Source organism: Acipenser ruthenus, chromosome 14 (assembly GCF_902713425.1).
Source record: "Acipenser ruthenus chromosome 14, fAciRut3.2 maternal haplotype, whole genome shotgun sequence".
NCBI classification, from domain to species: Eukaryota; Metazoa; Chordata; class Actinopteri; order Acipenseriformes; family Acipenseridae; genus Acipenser; species Acipenser ruthenus.
In genome coordinates, this window is record NC_081202.1 from 35,010,091 (window position 1) to 35,030,518 (window position 20,428).

Genomic DNA, 20,428 nt, shown 5'->3' on the forward strand with positions numbered 1-20,428 from the left:
AATATATTAATTTCAGTATTTCCTTTGTTTGTGCAAAATGGCTGACTCTCTAAAGCTGAAGTGACACTGATAGTGATACATTGGTAAAGGAAGGAGTACCATATAAGGCCTACTCCCCCAAAGAAAAAAAAGTAAGCACCTGTGCAAATTCAGAGAGGAATGGGTTATTATACATCATACACGTGGATTAGGAAACGTGCAAATCACTCAACAAGAGTTTTTTCTACATTATGTAGAAAGTAATTTACAATTGGATACTGAGGTGAAAACGTTGTTAATAACCAGTCAAAGTTTAATTTTGAAATATTGTTATTAAATATAAAACATAATACCTCCCCCCCCCCCCCCCCAAAAAATGGCAGGTGTCCCGTTTTTGCATTTTGAAAAGGTGGTCATCCTACCTGCAGCTGACCAGGACATAATAATAATAATAATAATAATAATAATAATAATAATAATAATAGTCTCGCCGGAGGACTGATTCAGTTTTTCAGACAGTGACGTCACAGGTGATAATTAAGTGTTTGGGGTTCAGATGTTTTTTAAATCTCGATATCGGTTTATGTGTAGATGATTCTGGAAGCGCGGGCGTTCCTGTGGTAATATTTGGTAGCAGGTGAACCCAATGTGCGGTCATAGCTTTCACTACTGGCGGCGTCACGGGCTTGCAGTTTATTTTTACCACTTTGAAAAAATGTAAACGATTTAATATGGTATTGGCTGTAATCGTATAAATGCATACAGAATATTTTATTATTTACACTTACTTTATTAATCCTAATAATCAACAACAAACCAGTAATGTATAAAAACAAAACCACACATATACGGGTATACATTTGTAACAGATACGATGACACGAGTCCCAGGTCAGGTACACAGATTTAGTTTTGCCTTTACTAATATGGCCGCCTGTGAGATTGTTTGACCTCACTCCCAGCATGCGCAGTGTTGAGCCGCCGTCTTCCTTCCTACCGGCAGAAGCGGGAATCTACAAAACAGCAGAAGTGTGCATTGCAGAACGGAATAAGCAGCAGTTATCATCAGGTTATGTATGAGCGATTGTGTTAATAGAAAAATGTTGCACCGATTCAAATTTTAAATCTAGCCTACACGAACAATGCGATCGCATGCAGAATTATTTATTTTGCTGCGCTGAGTAGGGAAATGTGTTAGAAATAATGAAATCCACGCAATTCACTGCAGTGCTGTATTTGGTGCTACATAACATACGGGGTTTAGTATTATTTACATTAAGTTTATTACTGACTAACTGTGGCTAATCAAGCCAGTAGTAAAACCTGGAATGGGAGTAACCAATAGCGGTCTTATTTCCGTCCCTGTTTTGATTAAATGAGTTAGAGAATAATAATTGAGGTCAGTGTAACCTTTAAGTAAATAATCATTTGCACAGATTTAAAATAGTGTATGGTCTTTCTATCTCCCTATCTATTTGCAGGAGTACCTATCTATTTCATTGCACAGTACTGACTCAAATTGCTGTACTTTGTCTGCCTAGGAGGAAGACCTGAAGTCAGCTGACAGAACTACTATGATAAATGGCAGTGGAAGCGGAGCTCACATTGAGTTCAAGGGCAGCAACAAGCCCTCAATGTGCTTTGGTCAGGTCTGTCTGTTATGCACCATTCAATTGATTTAGCTAAAATACTTTTCTATACTATACCATAACAAAGAAACAATGTAAAAGGTGATGCATTTTTATTGAATGAACATACTGTATACATTGAAAATATACATGCTTCAAGACTACATACAGTAGGTCCCACTATATACTATGAAGCAGGTAGAATCAACAGGGTTCAAATAGGCCACACAATCGAAGACCAAGGAGCAAAAAAGCATGGCAAAACCACACAGCTAGTTAGAGGTAGAGATCACTGAAAACCACACAGCTCGTTAGAGATAGAGATCACTGAAAACCACACAGCTAGTTAGGGAGAGATCACTGAAAACCCACAGCTAGTTAGAGAGAGATCACTGAAAACCCACAGCTAGTTAGAGATAGAGATCACTGAAAACCACACAGCTAGTTAGAGATAGAGATCACTGAAAACCACACAGCTAGTTAGAGATATTGATGAAAATCACAGTGTTAGAGATAGATCAAGAATAATGAAAACCACACAGCATTAGAGATAGATCGAGATGAATGAAAACCACACAGTGTTAGAGATAGATTGAGGTGAATGAAAACCAGCTCACTGCAGACATTCAGCTTTTAGAAGTGGTTGAAAAAGGACATTCCTAGAATAGTTAGTAAGTCTTGTTTATAATAATAATATGTACCTCACGGACCTGACAAAACAGAGTGTGTGAGAAATACACTTAATTAGAGGCAAACTCTTATAAAGATATGATATCATTAAATCTAAATTTAAAAAAACAGATGAAAAAACTGATATTAACCTTCTAATGTGTTTTTTATAGAACCATTGTGGTTAAAAGGTTTTTTGTGATTGACATTCAGAGTGTGAGATCTCTCAGTGACATTATAAGTGTAGTAGCTGCTAATAGGTTCCAATGGAAATGTGACTTATAATAATGGTATAGAACTAGGGAATTACTGAGAACTCAAGTACTGTGTAATTTGACAGTAAAATGTAATATTCTCAAGATATAAATGCTATAAAGTATACCTTCTGATATTGATGTTTTTCTTTGCTATTTCTACCAGTCCCAGTATACAGCAGAGGAGTACCAGGCAGTTCAGAATGCACTGAGGCAGAAACTAGGGCCTGAATTCATCAGCTCCCGCCAAGCTGGAGGGGGACAGAAGGTACAGTCAGTGGTGCTCTCCTTCCTGAAGCCCCACAGAAACCCCGCTACTGTACAGCCAGTGCTGTCCTACCTGGAGCCCCACAGAGACCCCACTACTGTACAGCCAGTGCTGTCCTTCCTGGAGCCCCACAGAGACCCCACTACTGTACAGCCAGTGCTGTCCTTCCTGGAGCCCCACAGAGACCCCACTACTGTACAGCCAGTGCTGTCCTTCCTGGAGCCCCACAGAGACCCCACTACTGTACAGCCAGTGCTGTCCTTCCTGGAGCCCCACAGAGACCCCGCTACTGTTGTTGGGGGAGGGTGGGGTCTGCCTGGTGAGGCCACCGAAGATTCCTGGAGGCAAACGATGTTCATGAAGCAGCAGTGCATCGATAATTCCATTGAACCTGCATGCTATTGCTTTGTGAACATGGGCCTGGTCCAAATGTCAAGTGCATTGCATGAGATAACCAATTGGCTTCTGAAGAATTCCAAGAAATTGGGATTGATGAGCACTGCTAAATCCAGTAGCTCCTGTGATAAAACCCTGTGGGTTTTATCACAGGTAAGGTACAGTAAAGGGGGTATCATATTTTTTTGGGGTGGAGTTGAACTATCAGTGCTACAGACGTGGTTAAGACATCACATTTTAACTATACAACAAATTCTGCAAACATGGTTTTAGATATTAAAATGATTATTTATATCCTAAAATCTGCTCATCCAATTGGAATGAATCATGGACGTTCCTCAGATAAATGGATTCAGAACATAATGACGGCTTCAGCTTTGCTGAACCTGTGCTTCTACGGATGTTGGTCATTAATTCCTACGTTTCCATCATATTGACGCCTGTAATGTGTCATTTATATCCTTTGTGGGTGACTGTGTGATACCTGCATAATAATTGGTGTACAGTTTCATTATGACATTTGCCTGCAGCAACCATACAGGGCTTTTCAAATAATTATGTTATAACTTTCTGTGTGAAGTTTATGAAGATTAAAGCAAGGCTAACCCGCTTGGATGTATTGTTTTTCTCCCAGGTTTGTTACATTGAAGGACACAAAGTCATCGGGCTGGCCAATGAGATGTTTGGCTATAACGGCTGGTCCCATTCCATCACACAGCAGAATGTTGGTGAGCATCAGTTCCTTCATGCTGTCCCTGGGGGCTGCGAAGCCCATGGAAACAAGACACCAGCCAATTTGAAGGCAACTTTCCTAGCAACTAGTTTCACAATTTTAAAGTGATTTTCACTAAGGGTGTCAAATCACGATTGTTCAGACATTGGAGCTTGAACTCTTCACGCGGTGAAAATTGCTTAAAATGTGCGGCAAGTTGCCTGAATGTTGCTTTGTTTCATGGGCTTAAAGTGCAGAATCTCCTGCAGTGTGGTGTAGTGGTTAGGGCTCTGGACTCTTGACCGGAGGGTTGTGGGTTCAATCCCCGGTGGGGACACTGCTGCTGTACCCTTGAGCAAGGTACTTTACCTAGATTGCTCCAGTAAAATTGTATGTAAAAATAATGTGATATCTTGTAACAATTGTAAGTCGCCCTGGTAAGGGCGTCAGCTAAGAAATAAATAATAATAATAATAATAATAATAATAATAATAATAATAATAATAATAATAATAAAGAAACCAGGAATGGATCAAACTGCTATGCAACGGGAGTCCCTGTTGTATGAAGTACACAGTTAGTTCAATTGTGTAAGGCCATCCTTAGAAAATGCTGGTTTGTTGTATCCCGCTCAGATTTCTGGAACTGGGTAGGTAATTGTTTCAGCTCAATAAAGTATAATGTAAGCAGATTTCTTGTATTAAAAGAAACATATCTTGCCATGTTATTCAGACATCGCTTTGTTGAATTAGCACAGTGTCTGCACTGTAGCACTGGTTTGCCATATTAACCTTTCTGTATCCATTCCTCAGACTTTGTGGATCTTATCAATGGCAGATTCCACGTCGGGGTCAGTGCTTTTGTGAAAGTTCAGCTGAAGGTAAGACCAAACTCTAACGGCGATAATAAGGATTTCAAATATTAGTCATTCATTGGTGTCTGATTTTAGAATTGGGTTTTGTAGGATGGTAAAACCTGGGAGAAAGATGTGTCCTATGATGCATTGACCATCCTTGTGTCAAAAGCCAGGACATTTCACTCCTTTGGTGAAATGGCTGGTGAACTGCTCTTTTGGTCAGTTGTATTAAAAGTTTTTTTTTTTTTTTTTTTTTAATTTAGTTGTTGCCAATTATTTTTATTATTTTCTCCCAATTTAGAATGGCCAATTATTTTTTTAAGCTCAGCTCACCGCTACCACCCCTGCGCTGACTCGGGAGGGCGAAGACGAACACACACGGTCCTCCGAAGCGTGTGCCGTCAGCCGACCGCTTTTTTCACACTGCGGACTCACCATGCAGCCACCCAAGAGCTACAGCGTCGGAGGACAACGCAGCTCTCGGGCAGTTTACAGGCAAGCACGCAGGCGCCCAGCCAGACTACAGGGGTTGCTGGTGCGCGGTGAGCCGAGGACACCCTGGCTGACCTAGCCCTCCCTCCCCCCCCCCCGAGTGGCGCTCGGCCAATTGAGCGCTGCCCCCTGGAAGCTCCCATCCTTGGTCGGCAAAGGAATAGCCTGGACTCGAACTCGCGACGTCCAGACTAGGGCACATCCTGCACTCCACGTGGAGTGCCTTTACTGGATGAACCACTCAGGAGCCCCATAATCATTTAAACTTCGTCAAAAATGTGCAGTTCAAATATTAAGAAGCGGGTGTCTGCAAATAACGGCTACTCAGTGTTTTCTTTTTTTTTTTTTACTTCCTATGTATGTGCCAGGCAGCCATTTCCGGGTTTCTTTGTAACCAATAGACGATCAGCTTTTTCCACAGCTAGCCAATCACAAGTGATAGGGGAGGGATGTAAACACTTTTAAAATGTTTGTGTGTAGGGGCTAGACTTACGCAATTCAGTTTTCAGAAACTTGTGTGGCTCTAGAAATATACCCGGCCTGTCTTTCTAGCAACAAAACGAACATTGGAAAAATAAATCAATAAAAACTATTTGTCCAATGGGCAAAGTATAACGGCAAAACCTGTTGTCCTGGGCGTCGGGCAATATGAATTGCACACCCCCTGTATATAGCGAGGGATCTAAACACCACCAGCATCATCTAAATCAGGGGTCTCCAACCCTGGTCCTGGAGAGCTACTGTGGCTGCTGGTTTTTGTTTCAACCAATCTCTGTTACTTAATTGAACCAATTATTGGCTTAATTAGTCAAGATTAACAGGTGTTCCAGATCTTTAGCCACTGATGATGTAAAGAGACCTATACAACCTGCTGGATAGGGGCTCTCCAGGACCAGGGTTGAAGACCCCTGATCTAAATCATGCAACTATGATTACTAACATGCACATGGTTGAGGTTCCTTCATAGCCATTGGTTGAGGTTCCTTCATAGCCGGTTGAGGTTCCTTCATAGCCATATAGAGCAATTGAATATAACCTAATGTTTGGAAATAGTGGGTACAATTAGTAGCTCTGTAGCAGGGTTAGAAACTCGCACAACCTAAATGCTGCTGAAATGTTCCCAATGATGATCTATTGACCTCTGGTGACCACACATATCAACAAATCAGAAAGGGGCTATCCATGTGAAGAAAAACAACACCAAATATGTAAGGTTATGTCAAGAGAAACCGAAGTTCTAGCCCCATACAGTACGTGACCTCACGCCTCCATTAAAGCCGATTGTGTCACGTGGGGTCGGGTATATCTCAGAACCTGCACCCCTTTGCATTCACAACAGTGACTTTCAGGATTCTCAGGGATTTCTTTAACATAAATGAATATCATATGGAGAACTAAACTGAAAACTAAGGCCCTTCTGGGAAACGACATCTAGTTCTGTGTTTCGGATCTACCCTCAATGAATTCAATTATTGAAATGATTGGGAGCCAGGAGTTCCTTAGTCCTATAACTCCTATTGATCCTACAGACAGGTAAGACTTATTCCTGCTGCAATAATTGTGATCAGAGTAGGTTTAGCAGGGTCCGACGGCTCAGATTCCAGGCACTTCATTTCAATAATATACCTAACAGTGATCTGAGGAAGCTTTTCATTTTGGAGCTTGCCGGCTTCTATTTCTTTATACATGGTCGCCCTGCACTGCATTACATAGGGATGGAAATAAGACTCCAATTGCATAGGAGTTTGATCCATTCCTGGTTTTGCTATGAGTTTATTTCGACACACCTGAGCTAGTTCCCTTTACACTGTGGCTAATCAAGCTCGTAGTAAAACCTGGAATGGATGAAAGTACTATGCAATAGGAGTCTTATTGCCATCATTGTAACATACATATACTTATTGTTCAATATAGTAAAACAATATTCATTAATAACTAATAAAACTTGTACCTAACACAAATGTGCCAGCCCAAGTATGATTTATTTCCACATAGACACACTTGTACAAAGGGATTCTGAAACCCCGGAGTGTGTGTGAGTCTCTTGCCCTGCCTATAGCGAATGTCTTGTTTGCTTGTCACCAGGATGGCTCGTTCCATGAAGATGTGGGGTACGGCGTGAGCGAGGGTCTGAAATCCAAAGCCCTGTCCCTGGAGAAGGCCAGGAAGGAGGCCGTCACCGACGGACTCAAGAGATCACTCAAGTACTTCCTTTTTCACTCTTCTCCATTAGCGACGGCAGTGTCTTTCAGTAGACATCGTAGGGATAATGTGTTACCGCAGGTCCCAGAGAAGTGCTGACCAAGGCTTTGAAGTCAGGATCATCACTGCTCCCCTTCTGTGCTGAAGATCTTTGCAATAAACAACACCCTCACCGTTTAAATATGAAATACTACCAATCCGCCTTACTTTAGATGAAAATACACTGAAGAGACTTGTACATACTTTTCAGGGTTCAAAATAAGACTCCCATTGGATAGCAGTTTGCTCCATTCCTGGTTTTACTATGAGTTTAGTAAGACACACGTGAGCTTGTTACATAATATACTGTTGGATGTGCTGCTTTTCACAAACTAATGATTGAAGCCACAACAGTGCTCAGATCCACCAACGTTTGGGTCAAATGAATACACCCCAGTTGATCTTTCTGTTGGTTAGTAACCAGGTTTATCATCATTGTCCTGATTGCAGTAGATGTAGTTGACTGAAGAAGCACTAGAGGGGGTACAGTTTTCTATTCTAATATATAGGTTTTGTTTTCTGTTCAGGTGCTTTGGAAATGCTCTTGGAAACTGCATCCTGAACAAAGAATATCTCATGGCTATCAATAAGATTCCCAAACAGGTACAGGGTTAATCCCATTGCAGTGACGGCAAGGGGCAAATGACTTGGCTAGAAGTAATGTGACGATGAGAGTGTAGCAGGTCAAGAGTAGGTGTTGATTATCATGCGGAGAGAAGCTGAGAGAACCCTAATCCTTAATGCTGGGATTGAACAGCCTTCCTAATTTCATTCAAGTGTGTATACATGTAGAGCAGGCAGGGCTAGCAGAGTGGAAAGGTCACATCATTTGAATGGACTATGAAGGCTGTTCAGTGTTGCAGGTTGAAGCAACGCATCCCAGAAGCACAGAGAATGATTACATACACTATGAAATAGCAAAGGGGAAAATAATTTAATTGGCAGTTCAAACTACTTAAACTTGAACAGTTAAACATTAGCATATCTGACCACAATGTCCTGTATGCACATTTACTTCCCACTGATGGGCAAGAAGCACAACTTTATAGACCTATTAAATGATCTGTAAGTATAAACTTCCCCTTCAAAAGAAATGGCAACAGCTTTCAGTATATTGTGTGCGACCCCTCCCTGCCTTGTCTCCTGGCTCAGCCCCCAGCCCCTCTCGACCCCTCTGAGACGAAGCGCTCGGACGGCGAGCCCCTTGTGGAGAGGGCCCGGTACAGCAGCCTGCTCCAGGCAGAGAGCCGGAACTGCACTGGAGCCGTGACGGGTCAGACAACTCCCCAGAACCAACACAGAGCCCCCCCTGCGGAGGAGAGCAGAGGAGGGGTGCCCCCGCACTCCCACCCCCAGCCCAGAGCACTGGAGCCAAGGGGGAGCAGTGAGAACAACCAGCCCAGCCTCAGCAGGTGAGACCATAATCGGGGAGAGGTGGATTGCACTGTAGCAAAAGCTACAGGGTAGTGTAGAGTTATTAATCCTCTCGTGGTATTAATTGCCCTGGTGACAGGGCTATAGTTGAGATTACCTTATAAGCAGTTTGAATGGCACACTTTTTTCTACCAAAGTCTTTACCCACATTTCTACCTGTATCTTGATAACCGCTCATCCAAAGGTAATGAAACTTGGTATGTTTAATCTTGACACACCTGTTATACACATACTGTAATGCTGTCACCTGACTCGGCTATTTAGAAAGCTATGTCTTGTAAACTGTGCTGTCTGCTCTGAATGGAGGTCATGATTGGTGAACTGCTTTTCAAGTCACTGAGCCCCTGTAATGGTTAATCTGCATCCTATGTGGAAATGCTACTGAATGGGACTTGCTGTCCCATTCAGTGCTGCTTTTATCGACATGTAAGATCTCAGCTAGGCATTTGTACAGAAACACTTCTGCTTCACCACCACTGAATCTGTGCCCTCCTGAAGGTATGAGGCTGAGGGCAAGCCCAAACACGCCTTTCCAAATTCTCTCCAACGATTATGCTGTGGGATGTTATCACGGTAATTGCGATACAGCACGATATTTTACAAAGAACTAAAAAAAAAAAAAGAATTCTTTCAGATTTAAAATGTTAACTATTTGAAATTTAAAAAAAAAATGGTGCTTAACAACAGATATTTACAAAACAGATTAAATACAGAACTCTCAGAACAGTTTTTTAAACCTCTGCGAAACACAAGTATCAAGTTACTGTAGATAAACTGAAGTGCCATTTTAATCCAGATGTGTCCTTGTTTTTTTTTAAAAAAGGGTTTTGTTCCGTTTCTTTACCAGATTAGTTTGGGTCCTTCTCGTAATTGTTAGTTTGATTTTAAGGATGTTAAATGTCTTATTCCCAAATCCAATAGCTGTGCTATTACTGGGTTAAACGCATTTCTAAATGGAGCGGGTCACGTCAGCCTGCCCTAAGCTTTACTCCAGTACCAGTAATTGAGCATATGAAAATAAATAAATAGAAAAAATGTGAATACAGACTAGCTGCGGTGAGCCTATCCTTACAGCTTTTTAAAATGTTTCTCGTTCAGAACTTACAAAACGAAATAACTGCGTTAAGACAACAGGGGTGCGTTCTATAGGCAGAGCACTCCAGAGAGTTACGTGGCACTTTCTATTGAACGACCTGCATGTCGAGAGCGCTTCGTAACGTTAGCTAACATTCTGAGGTGCTTACTGGGTCGGCGTAGTTAAAAATAATTACAGCTGCAAGGATATAGTGTGTGCTGAGCTTTTAGGGAGTGCCAAATATATTGACGTTTCTGTTCCAGTACACCATAGCCTTGTGTCTGTTTTAAATAGTGTTAAAATGTGTGTCCTCCTTAAGCTATGTAGCTAATATATATATATATATATAATTTGGTTTTTTAATCATAAAACGGGAATAATTAAACACATTAGGATTATTATTATACACATTTTACTTAAGGCTGTTTTTAATGAACACTGTGTTCCTTAACGATGTTGCTTCTTTATAAAGAGCTTGGTGGTGATTGAAATGCGTGAACATATTCGTCATGTTGCTGTCCTTTGAAAGAACAGCTCAACATCAGTTAAAATTGTCCCTCCCTATTCAATAACCTGACCATCGTCTTTTTTTTTTTTTTAAACCAAAATGATCCCAGATAACAGTGTATTTTTAGGAGGAAAGAGTTTGTTTCTGTTGTTCTCACGATTCTCTACATTTGTTGCGCACTGCTCTTGTTGATTTTTTTTTGGCTATATAAAACCCAGTAAAAGATTCATTATCGCCATCTATTGGATGTTCCTATTATAGTTTTTTCTGCATTCTGTCTGGTTGATGCGTCCATCTCAGAGTGGACAAAATCATAAATAAATAAATAAATTACAGCGATAATTAAAACTACTGACGATAGAATAATCGTTAGAATTTATATCGTGATTATCTTTTTATCATCATATCACAACACCCCTACTCCCAGTGTGCAGAACTGTCGATCTCTCCTGACAGACTCCCTGTCTCCCTCTGTGTGTGTGTGTGTGCAGGACTGTCGATCTCTCCTGACAGGCTCCCTGTCTCCCTGTGCGTGTGTGTGTGTGTGTGTGTGTGTGTGTGTGTGTGTGTGTGTGTGTGTGCAGGACTGTCGAACTCTCCTGACAGACTCCCTGTCTCCCTGTGTGTGTGTGCAGGACTGTCGATCTCTCCTGACAGACTCCGTCTCCCTGTGCGTGTGTGTGTGTGTGTGTGTGTGCAGGACTGTCGAACTCTCCTGACAGACTCCCTGTCTCCCTGTGTGCGTGTGTGTGCAGGACTGTCGATCTCTCCTGACAGACTCCGTCTCCCTGTGCGTGTGCGTGTGTGTGTGCAGGACTGTCGAACTCTCCTGACAGACTCCCTGTCTCCTTGTGTGTGTGTGCAGGACTGTCGATCTCTCCTGACAGACTCCCTGTCTCTCTGTGTGTGTGTGTGTGTGTGTGCAGGACTGTCGATCTCTCCTGACAGACTCCCTGTCTCCCTCTGTGTGTGTGCAGGACTGTCGATCTCTCCTGACAGACTCCCTGTCTCCCTGTGCGTGTGTGTGTGTGTGTGTGTGCAGGACTGTCGATCTCTCCTGACAGACTCCCTGTCTCCCTGTGTGTGTGTGTGTGTGTGTGTGTGTGCAGGACTGTCAATCTCTCCTGACAGACTCCCTGTCTCTGTGTGTGTGTGCAGGACTGTCAAACTCTCCTGACAGACTCCCTGTCTCTGTGTGTGTGTGTGCAGGACTGTCGATCTCTCCTGACAGACTCTGTGTGTGTGTGTGTGTGTGCAGGACTGTCGATCTCTCCTGACAGACTCCCTGTCTCCCTGTGTGTGTGTGTGTGTGTGTGTGTGCAGGACTGTCGATCTCTCCTGATAGACTCCCTGTCTCCCTGTGTGTGTGTGTGTGCAGGACTGTCAAACTCTCCTGACAGACTCCGTCTCTGTGTGTGTGTGTGTGCAGGACTGTCGATCTCTCCTGACAGACTCCCTGTCTCCCTGTGTGTGTGTGTGCAGGACTGTCGAACTCTCCTGACAGACTCCCTGTCTCCGTGTGTGTGTGTGTGTGTGTGTGTGTGTGTAGGACTGTCGAACTCTCCTGACAGACTCCCTGTGTGTGTGCAGGACTGTTGATCTCTCCTGACAGACTCCCTGTCTCCCTGTGTGTTTGCGTGTATAGGTGTGTGTGTGTGCAGGACTGTCGATCTCTCCTGACAGACTCCCTGTCTCCCTGTGTGTGTGTGTGTGTGTGTGTGTGTGTGTGCAGGACTGTTGAATTCTCCTGACAGACTCCCTGTTTCCTAGTGTGTGTGCGTGCGCAGGACTGTCGATCTCTCCTGACAGACTCCCTGTCTCCCTGTGTTTGTGTGTGCAGGACTGTCAATCTTGTGGATGTCTCAGGCTCCGTAGGTCCGGAGGCAGACCCCAGGTACCAGAGAAAGCTGAGGCAGCAGCAACTGCAGCAGAAGTTCCGGGAGCAAATGGCAGCAAAGAAACAGCAGGAGGAGCAGCAACAGAGAGCTCAGCAAGAACCCACAGCGCCCCCTTCTGAGCAGAGGCCAGGCAGCCACCGGCAGAGTAAGGGGAACTTGAATATGTCTGGTTGAACATAAGAATTGACATAAGAATTAACAGAAAAAAAGTTATTCTACCATGCAAATATCTTTATCCAAAATTGGATTTTACATACACCCCTCAGTTATCCAAGCAGCCAGCTGTTCATGTTGTGTTCAATGTTCTTCAGCTGCATTGTTATAGAGAAAACAATGTTGAGGTTACTGCAGTTCTACATACGCAGTAAGTGTACAGGGGTGTTATTGTATGTAGCATAGCCTTAACTCTGGCTTTCCAGTAGGTTAGCGAGGCAAAATCTGCAGTGACTTTCTCCTCGTCGTGCTTCAGTGGAGCCTACTGGCCAGGTGCCCGGTGAAAGCAGACACCTGCAGGCCTGGCCTTTGTTGCTATATATATATATATATATATATATATATATATATATATATATATATATATATATATATATATATATATATATAATCATACACACTGATGCACAGTGAAAACGCAACAGTGTAAGTTTTACTTCAGTAGTTCATTGGGTACATACATAATGTTATTTACATTTTAAATAGTGAGCAGATTTAGTGAGTTTGTTAATTGTTTGCGTAGTATTGTTCCTTGGGATAACAAAATACTGAGCTCAAGTCATGTGATTTCATAAAAACGCTAGGCGCAACGTTTTGGTATTTGAGTTGAGTTAAAATTGCCAAAATGAGTTGATTAAGAATCTATATAAATATCCATTCAAAAAGATGATTTTAATTAACACAAGAACAGCGAAAGATACGACCGTGCCCCGCTTGAGTAATGAAGATCGGCTGGTTGCTATCGGCATGATTGAAGGCGGCTTGCCTGTGAGAGAAGTTGCCTGGAAAGTGAGATGTTCTGCTTCAACAACCAGCAGACTAGTTCAGAGAAACCAGGAAATCGGATCTGTGAGGGACAGGCTACGTCGTAGAAGGCAGAGGGTCACCACACTGGCTCGGGACCGTTCAACTGACTGTTGCGTTGTTCAAGCCAACCGGTGGGGACTTTGCAGTCCATTTATTAAGTGCGCGTCAGATCCAATTTATTTTCACACGCGCAGTTTATTTTAGACTGTTGTTTAAAATTATTTTTTTTCACAGTCAAACGGGTTTAAAAGGCCCTACATATCAACAAAGCACTCACTAGGCATCTCCAGCCCCGCCCCACCCCTTTTGTTCGCTATCGCTTTCACATATGCTAATAAATAAATAATAATAATAATAATAGTCGTACATACTGATCGATCATCTCCTGATCACTCGTTTTATCACCAAACTCCTCAATAATGCAATCCAAGTCATTATTTTATTATTATAACATCTCAAAAAAGCTCTGCAAATGTCTGTGATAGTCTCTGTGCGCTGATACAGTACCATTCAGCTTGTTTCCTTATGACCGCCCCTATGTAATGCCAGGGGCATGTATGACTAATCATGAGATACGCCTTTTTTATTTTTTTTTATCGGCTTGTCTCGGCTCCTGTCGCTCCCACTCGGCCATTGAATGGCTTTCTCGGCTTTTTACGGAGAAAAAACGACTAGAAACCCGTTTTTTGTGTTTTTTTGATGATGTCGGACAGGGTTCGACAATGGACCGGATAGGAATAATTGCAATGTCGGACCAGGTCTGACATAGGACCACAAAGGGTTAACACAAGAATGCCTTTGGTGCAGATTGAGGCAACCTTACTGCTCAGCGATACATTGATGAAGTCCTTGAGGCAACAGTTTTTCCGTTCCTGCAAGCCAATCCGGAAGTGATTTTCCAGCAGGACAATGCAAGACCACACAGTGCTAGGATTACAATTGCACGACAATGTTGAGGTCTTGGCGTGGCCAGCTTTTTTTCCTGACCCGAGTCCAATAGAACATCTGTGGGACCAAATTGCCAGTGCCATCCACAGGAGACAACCGCGACCAGCCAACTTAAGCCAGCTGGCTGCAGCTGCACAGGATGAGTGGCGGAACATCCCACAACAGTCTATCCAGAGGCTGATCAGGTCTATGCGTCAATGCTGCCAGGATTGTGTTAATGCTCAGGGAGGTCATAGCTGATACTAATTTTGTAATGTTTCATTTTGACAGTGTTTTCACGTTTCATATTGAAAACTTATGATTCTTTGATCTGTAATTTTGTTCACATTTTCTGTGATTTTGTTTGAGATCTGTTTAAAATATTTGATTAAATTCAATAAACCTCAGTGTTGCGTTTCTTTTGTGCATCAGGGTGTGTGTGTGTGTGTGTGTGTATGTGTGTGTATGTGTATATATATATATATATATATATATATACATATATATATATATATATACACACAGTACTGTGCAAAAGTTTTAGGCAGGTGTGAAAAAATGCTGTAAAGTAAGAATACTTTCAAAAATAGACATGTTAATAGTTTATATTTATCAATTAACAAAATGCAAAGTGAGTGAACAGAAGAAAAATCTACATCAAATCAATATTTGGTGTTACCACCCTTTGCCTTCAAAACAGCATCAATTCTTCTAGCTACACTTGCACACAGTTTTTGAAGGAACTCGGCAGGTAGGTTGGCCCAAACATCTTGGAGAACTAACCACAGTTCTTCTGTGGATTTAGGCAGCCTCAGTTGCTTCTCTCTCTTTATGTAATCCCAGACAGACTCGATGATGTTGAGATCAGGGCGCTGTGGGGACCATACCATCACTTCCAGGACTCCTTGTTCTTTACGCTGAAGATAGTTCTTAATGACTTTCGCTGTATGTTTGGGGTCGTTGTCATGCTGCAGAATAAATTTGGGGCCAATCAGATGCCTCCCTGATGGTATTGCATGATGGATAAGTATCTGCCTGTACTTCTCAGCATTGAGGAGACCATTAATTCTGACCAAATCCCCAACTCCATTTGCAGAAATGCAGCCCCAAACTTGCAAGGAACCTCCACCATGCTTCACTGTTGCCTGCAGACACTCATTCGTGTACCGCTCTCCAGCCCTTCGGCGAACAAACTGCCTTCTGCTACAGCCAAATATTTCAAATTTTGACTCATCAGTCCATAGCACCTGCTGCCATTTTTCTGCACCCCAGTTCCTGTGTTTTCGTGCATAGTTGAGTCGCTTGGCCTTGTTTCCACGTCGGAGGTATGGCTTTATGACCGCAAGTCTTCCATGAAGGCCACTTCTGATCAGACTTCTCCGGACAGTAGATGGGTGTACCAGGGTCACACTGTTTTCTGCCAATTCTGAGCTGATGGCACTGCTGGACATCTTCCGATTGCGAAGGGAAGTAAGCATGATGTGTCTTTCATCTGCTGCAGTAAGTTTCCTTGGCTGACCACTGTGTCTACGGTCCTCAACGTTGCCCGTTTCTTTATGCTTCTTCAAAAGAGCTTGGACAGCACATCTGGAAACCCCTGTCTGCCTTGAAATTTCTGCCTGGGAGAGACCTTGCTGATGCAGTACAACTACCTTGTGTCTTGTTGCTGTGCTCAGTCTTGCCATGGTGTATGACTTTTGACAGTAAACTGTCTTCAGCAACCTCACCTTGTTAGCTGAGTTTGGCTGTTCCTCACCCAGTTTTATTCCTCCTACACAGCTGTTTCTGTTTCAGTTAATGATTGTGTTTCAACCTACATATTGAATTGATGATCATTAGCACCTGTTTGGTATAATTGTTTAATCATACACCTGACTATATGCCTACAAAATCCCTGACTTTGTGCAAGTGTACCTAGAAGAATTGATGCTGTTTTGAAGGCAAAGGGTGGTCACACCAAATATGGATTTGATTTAGATTTTTCTTCTGTTCACTCACTTTGCATTTAGTTAATTGATAAATATAATCTATTAACATGTCTATTTTTGAAAGCATTCTTACTTTACAGCATTTTTTCACACCTGCCTAAAACTTTTGCACAGTACTGTATATATATATATATATATATATATATATATATATATATATATATGTATATATATATATAAAAAAAAAATCAATCACACTTCTCTAAACAAATACATTTTTCACCCCTGGTCCAAATGAGTTCAGGCAGTTGAGGTTCTACTGTGTATTTCAGGAGTGGTGACTGGCTAGCTGAGGGATGTGGTGTGCCATCTCATCCTGTAGAGCAGGGCAGGGTTGAGATCCATTGAAGGAGCGCTTCCCTCCACACTGACCTGGCATTTCTCTTCCCCAGCAGTTAACCACAGCACCCCCGTCGGGGGCAGAGATGAGGCTTTAGGGGACCAGTATCTAGCAGGTAATCAAAGACATGTTTCACATATCAGCACTGACCTTTGTCCAAGTACAAGCACCCCCCCATAGCTAAGTGCAAAGGCAAGATGAAATTAATGAAGGACTATACTTAAAACTTGTCGGTGGATTACTAACAGATGCTTTATTATCTGCCGTATGCGCGCATACCGCATACTGCTTGTATTTATGTGGTTACACAGTAGAGGTAGAAACTCTGCAGTACACTTTGCTCATGTTTGGGGAGGCAGAGCGGGAGACTGGTTCATATTTCTGGTTATGTATTGCTATTAATAAATATTTTATGCTGTTCCTTAGCATCAGTATGTGCTGAGTATTAATAACTCTTCCCTGACCCCCCCCCCCTCTCTCTCTCTCTCTCTCTCTCTCTCTCTCTCCAGATGACCCTCAGATGTGGGATTTCCCCATAGACAGCAGTGACATTGTAGATCTGCCCGCTGCCCCCACAACCCCCCTGGGCAGTCACCAGATGATGACCCGGAGCAAGACCCCCCAACGACAGCAATTCCTGAGACCCCCTGTGAGACCCGGCCACTGCCAGCCCGGCTACAGCCATGGAACCAGCGAGCACAGGCTTCTGCAGCAGCCAGCCAGTGACCAGAGAACAGGTACAGACACTGGAGTGGAGCTCCAATCCACAGAGAACAGGTACAGACACTGGAGTGGAGCTCCAATCCACAGAGAACAGGTACAGACACTGGAGCTCCAATCCACAGAGAACAGGTACAGACACTGGGGAGGAGCTCCAAGGCTGTTAAAGCATCTGCACCTCATAGTACTTTTATTTTCTAAGTTAATACATCATGTGTTTAGTGTCTCTTATATCTTTTATACAAGTTAAGATGTACTGGAAATGTATGGACAAATAATTAACGTGATTTAAAATGTCACTTTTGATTCAATGTAATGCCTATTTTATCAGAACGTCTGTATCCTTTGCTTAAATTTCATTCTCATTGGACAAATCGCCTATTCCCTGGTCTCTCTTTGCCACACACTGCATGGGGTGCACCACCTACTGGAGGTAGGCATGGATATTCGGATTGCTGGGGAGTGCTTTGGGCAGATCATTAACATATTTTATGAGTGCAAAATAAGATAAAGACGCACAAACCAAACAGCAGGTCTACTGTAATTAACGGGCGGACAAGTTTGCAGAGGGTTAACCCTTTGCGGTCCTATGCCAGACCTGGTCCGACATTGCAATTTTCCCCTGTCCGACATCATCAAAAAGACGTAAAAAACTCTTTTTCTCCGGAAAAAGCCGAGAAAACCATTCAATGGCCGAGTGAGACCGATGGGAGCCGAGAGAAGCCGAAAAAAAAAAAAGGGCCGTATCTCATGCTTCTGCATCCAGCTCTCAAAGAATATCACAGGCATTTGCAGAGCTTTTTTTAGATGTTATAGTAATAAAATAATGACTTGGATCGCATTATTGAGGAGGTTGGTGATAAAACGAGTGATCAGGAGATGATTTATTGGTATGCACTACTATGTAGAGGTATGTGAAAAATGCAGCGAACACGGGGTGGGGCTGGGCTGAAGATGCAGTACCTGTTATCCTGTTGATATGCAGTGCCTTTTAAACATGTTTTACTGTGGGAAAAAAATACAGCGCGTCTGAAATAAACTGCGCATGTGAAAATAAATTGGACCTGACGCGCCTGAGACACGCTGAATAAATGGACCGCAAAGGGTTAAAGAAAGTAACTATAAGCTACAAGGGATAAACTCCTGCCTTGTTACTTTAGTTTCATGTAAAAAGAGACCTTTGTTGTATGGTTAACTCGACTATTGATTCATATCCCCAATGATATAGTGGAGGCGTTCATATACTCCAGAACCGCTCATCCGTTTGTGATGAAACTTTGGCATAAGTTCATGAGAGTTTCAGAATGTGGTACTACTTGTGTTTAGTCTCATGTAATTTTGCTGAAACCTTTTAACTTGATGGTTTGATTTATTTTTTTTTTTTTTATAAGACTTACTGCATTCTGTAAAAGTAGGCAACAGAGTTGTCTTTCCCAAATACAACTAATATTCCCAAGCGAGTATCTTAACCACTTCTGCAAAATGATCGATCCTCTGGGTTTGGGGTACTGTGGTCATTCGACATTGTTTACAGCCTCCCTCTGTGGTTTAATGTGGACCAGTGCGATTCACCCAGGCGTGGAATTAATCCAAGAAAGATCTTAAAACGATCTAGAATGAATTCCCTTTGTAGCCGTGAAAGTTTTTCACAGAGTGTAGATAGAGTTCTAGTCTGAATCTCTTCCCCTGTAGTTGCTATTCCCAGCGCCTCGCACTGCATTGAGAGATCAAGTTTTACCTTCTCATATAAATAGCTCTGCTTGTGGAAGAAACCGAGAGTTGGAAATGCTTTTTTTTAAATTACTTACTTTAAAATGACTTTAAACTTATTTTTTTAATTTATTTATTTTTTTAAATAATGCAGTAGAACATGGCAGCCCGTACAGACAAGGACAGCATATGAAAAAACGGAAACTGGAAACGACCTGAGTGATTCAGAGCTGCAGCAGGCAAGGACGTTCGGAGGCAAGGTTATGTCTATTTACATAACTACACTTTGTTACAGGCCAGCGTTTGAATTTATTGATTGTGGTGAAGTTTCTGTTCTGCATTATGCATCTTGTTGAATGTTACTTTGCTTCGCAGCACCCCCTGCTGGTGTAGTTGTTGAAATTATTCAGGAGGAGCCAAGAACTGGAGTTAACCAGAAAGAGGGTAAGCAGGTGCCGGTCCTGAAGCACATTGTACTGAAGGTTTTGATAAATAAAGTGCTTTACTTTGTTCCGTTTTAATAGGTTGTTCAGCCCTACTATGACCATGGCTTTTTGAAGTCCAAGTAATAAATGCCACTGGTCTAAGCTTATATAACAATGACAGTAATCATTTAATTGCTTTAAATCCTTACCCAGAACAAGGTGTTTGGTGCTTCCTTGCAATAATTTTAAACCAATCAAAAGTCTTAGCAGTGGGATAGGGTAGTTTTATTGGTCAAGACTATTAAATTCCACCCTCATATCACATGCACACTGGCACCACCTCAGAATCGGTCAAAGACACCAGTGACTCCCCTTATAGAGACAGGCTCAGTGACACTAATGTTGGCTGATGGTGCGTTTCACCTTTATAGTAAACCTCTCTGGGATTTGAATACTCGCTTGGTAGAAGTGCTCCCATTGTACTCAAATTGTAATGTTTTTTCCTCTGTTGTGAATTGTATTGTGTGCTCTTTGTTAATAATGTGTGTATGATTTAACAATTAAAGATTAATTCATTTTTTTCGATTGATCATTGTTCTCTTCAGTGTTGCAGACTGAGTTTGATTTGTTAGCCAACACTGCCATCTTCAGTACACCACAGGTAACACAGGGTGGGCACAGCACAGCACTTCCACACATTTTCTCCTAAATGACTCTGACAGAGCAATGTTAACCAGTTTCTCAAACGCTGAGAAATGACACTGAACGTAATGAAAGCAGCAGCAGCACTTTTACTGGTAAAGGTATGAACATCTCAATTTTAGCTGGAGCTCCTGATGTCATGGGGGTTTGGGAGCCCCTGCTGTATGCTCCAGTGTGCTACGGTACT

At 42.4% G+C, this 20,428-nt stretch overlaps 1 protein-coding gene across 3 annotated transcripts; it reads left to right on the plus strand.

Annotated features, from left to right (window-relative positions):
• Positions 1-856: 856 nt before the first annotated feature.
• rad52 (RAD52 homolog, DNA repair protein) lies at positions 857-20,128 on the plus strand. 3 transcript variants are annotated; one of them, XM_058986447.1, is made up of 12 exons: positions 857-1,052; positions 1,520-1,627; positions 2,696-2,797; positions 3,828-3,921; positions 4,718-4,785; positions 7,339-7,457; positions 8,022-8,097; positions 8,647-8,906; positions 12,352-12,554; positions 16,740-16,799; positions 17,194-17,421; positions 19,269-20,128. In XM_058986447.1, the coding sequence occupies exons 1-12, from the start codon at positions 942-944 to the stop codon at positions 19,331-19,333; spliced, it is 1,494 nt and encodes a 497-aa protein (XP_058842430.1). In that variant the 5' UTR covers positions 857-941; the 3' UTR covers positions 19,334-20,128. The 3 variants fall into 3 exon arrangements, with proteins under 3 accessions (XP_058842430.1, XP_058842429.1, XP_033888633.2); XM_058986446.1 differs by having other exon boundaries at positions 858-1,052; positions 16,737-16,799; XM_034032742.2 differs by having other exon boundaries at positions 970-1,047; positions 16,737-16,799.
• Positions 20,129-20,428: the final 300 nt, after the last annotated feature.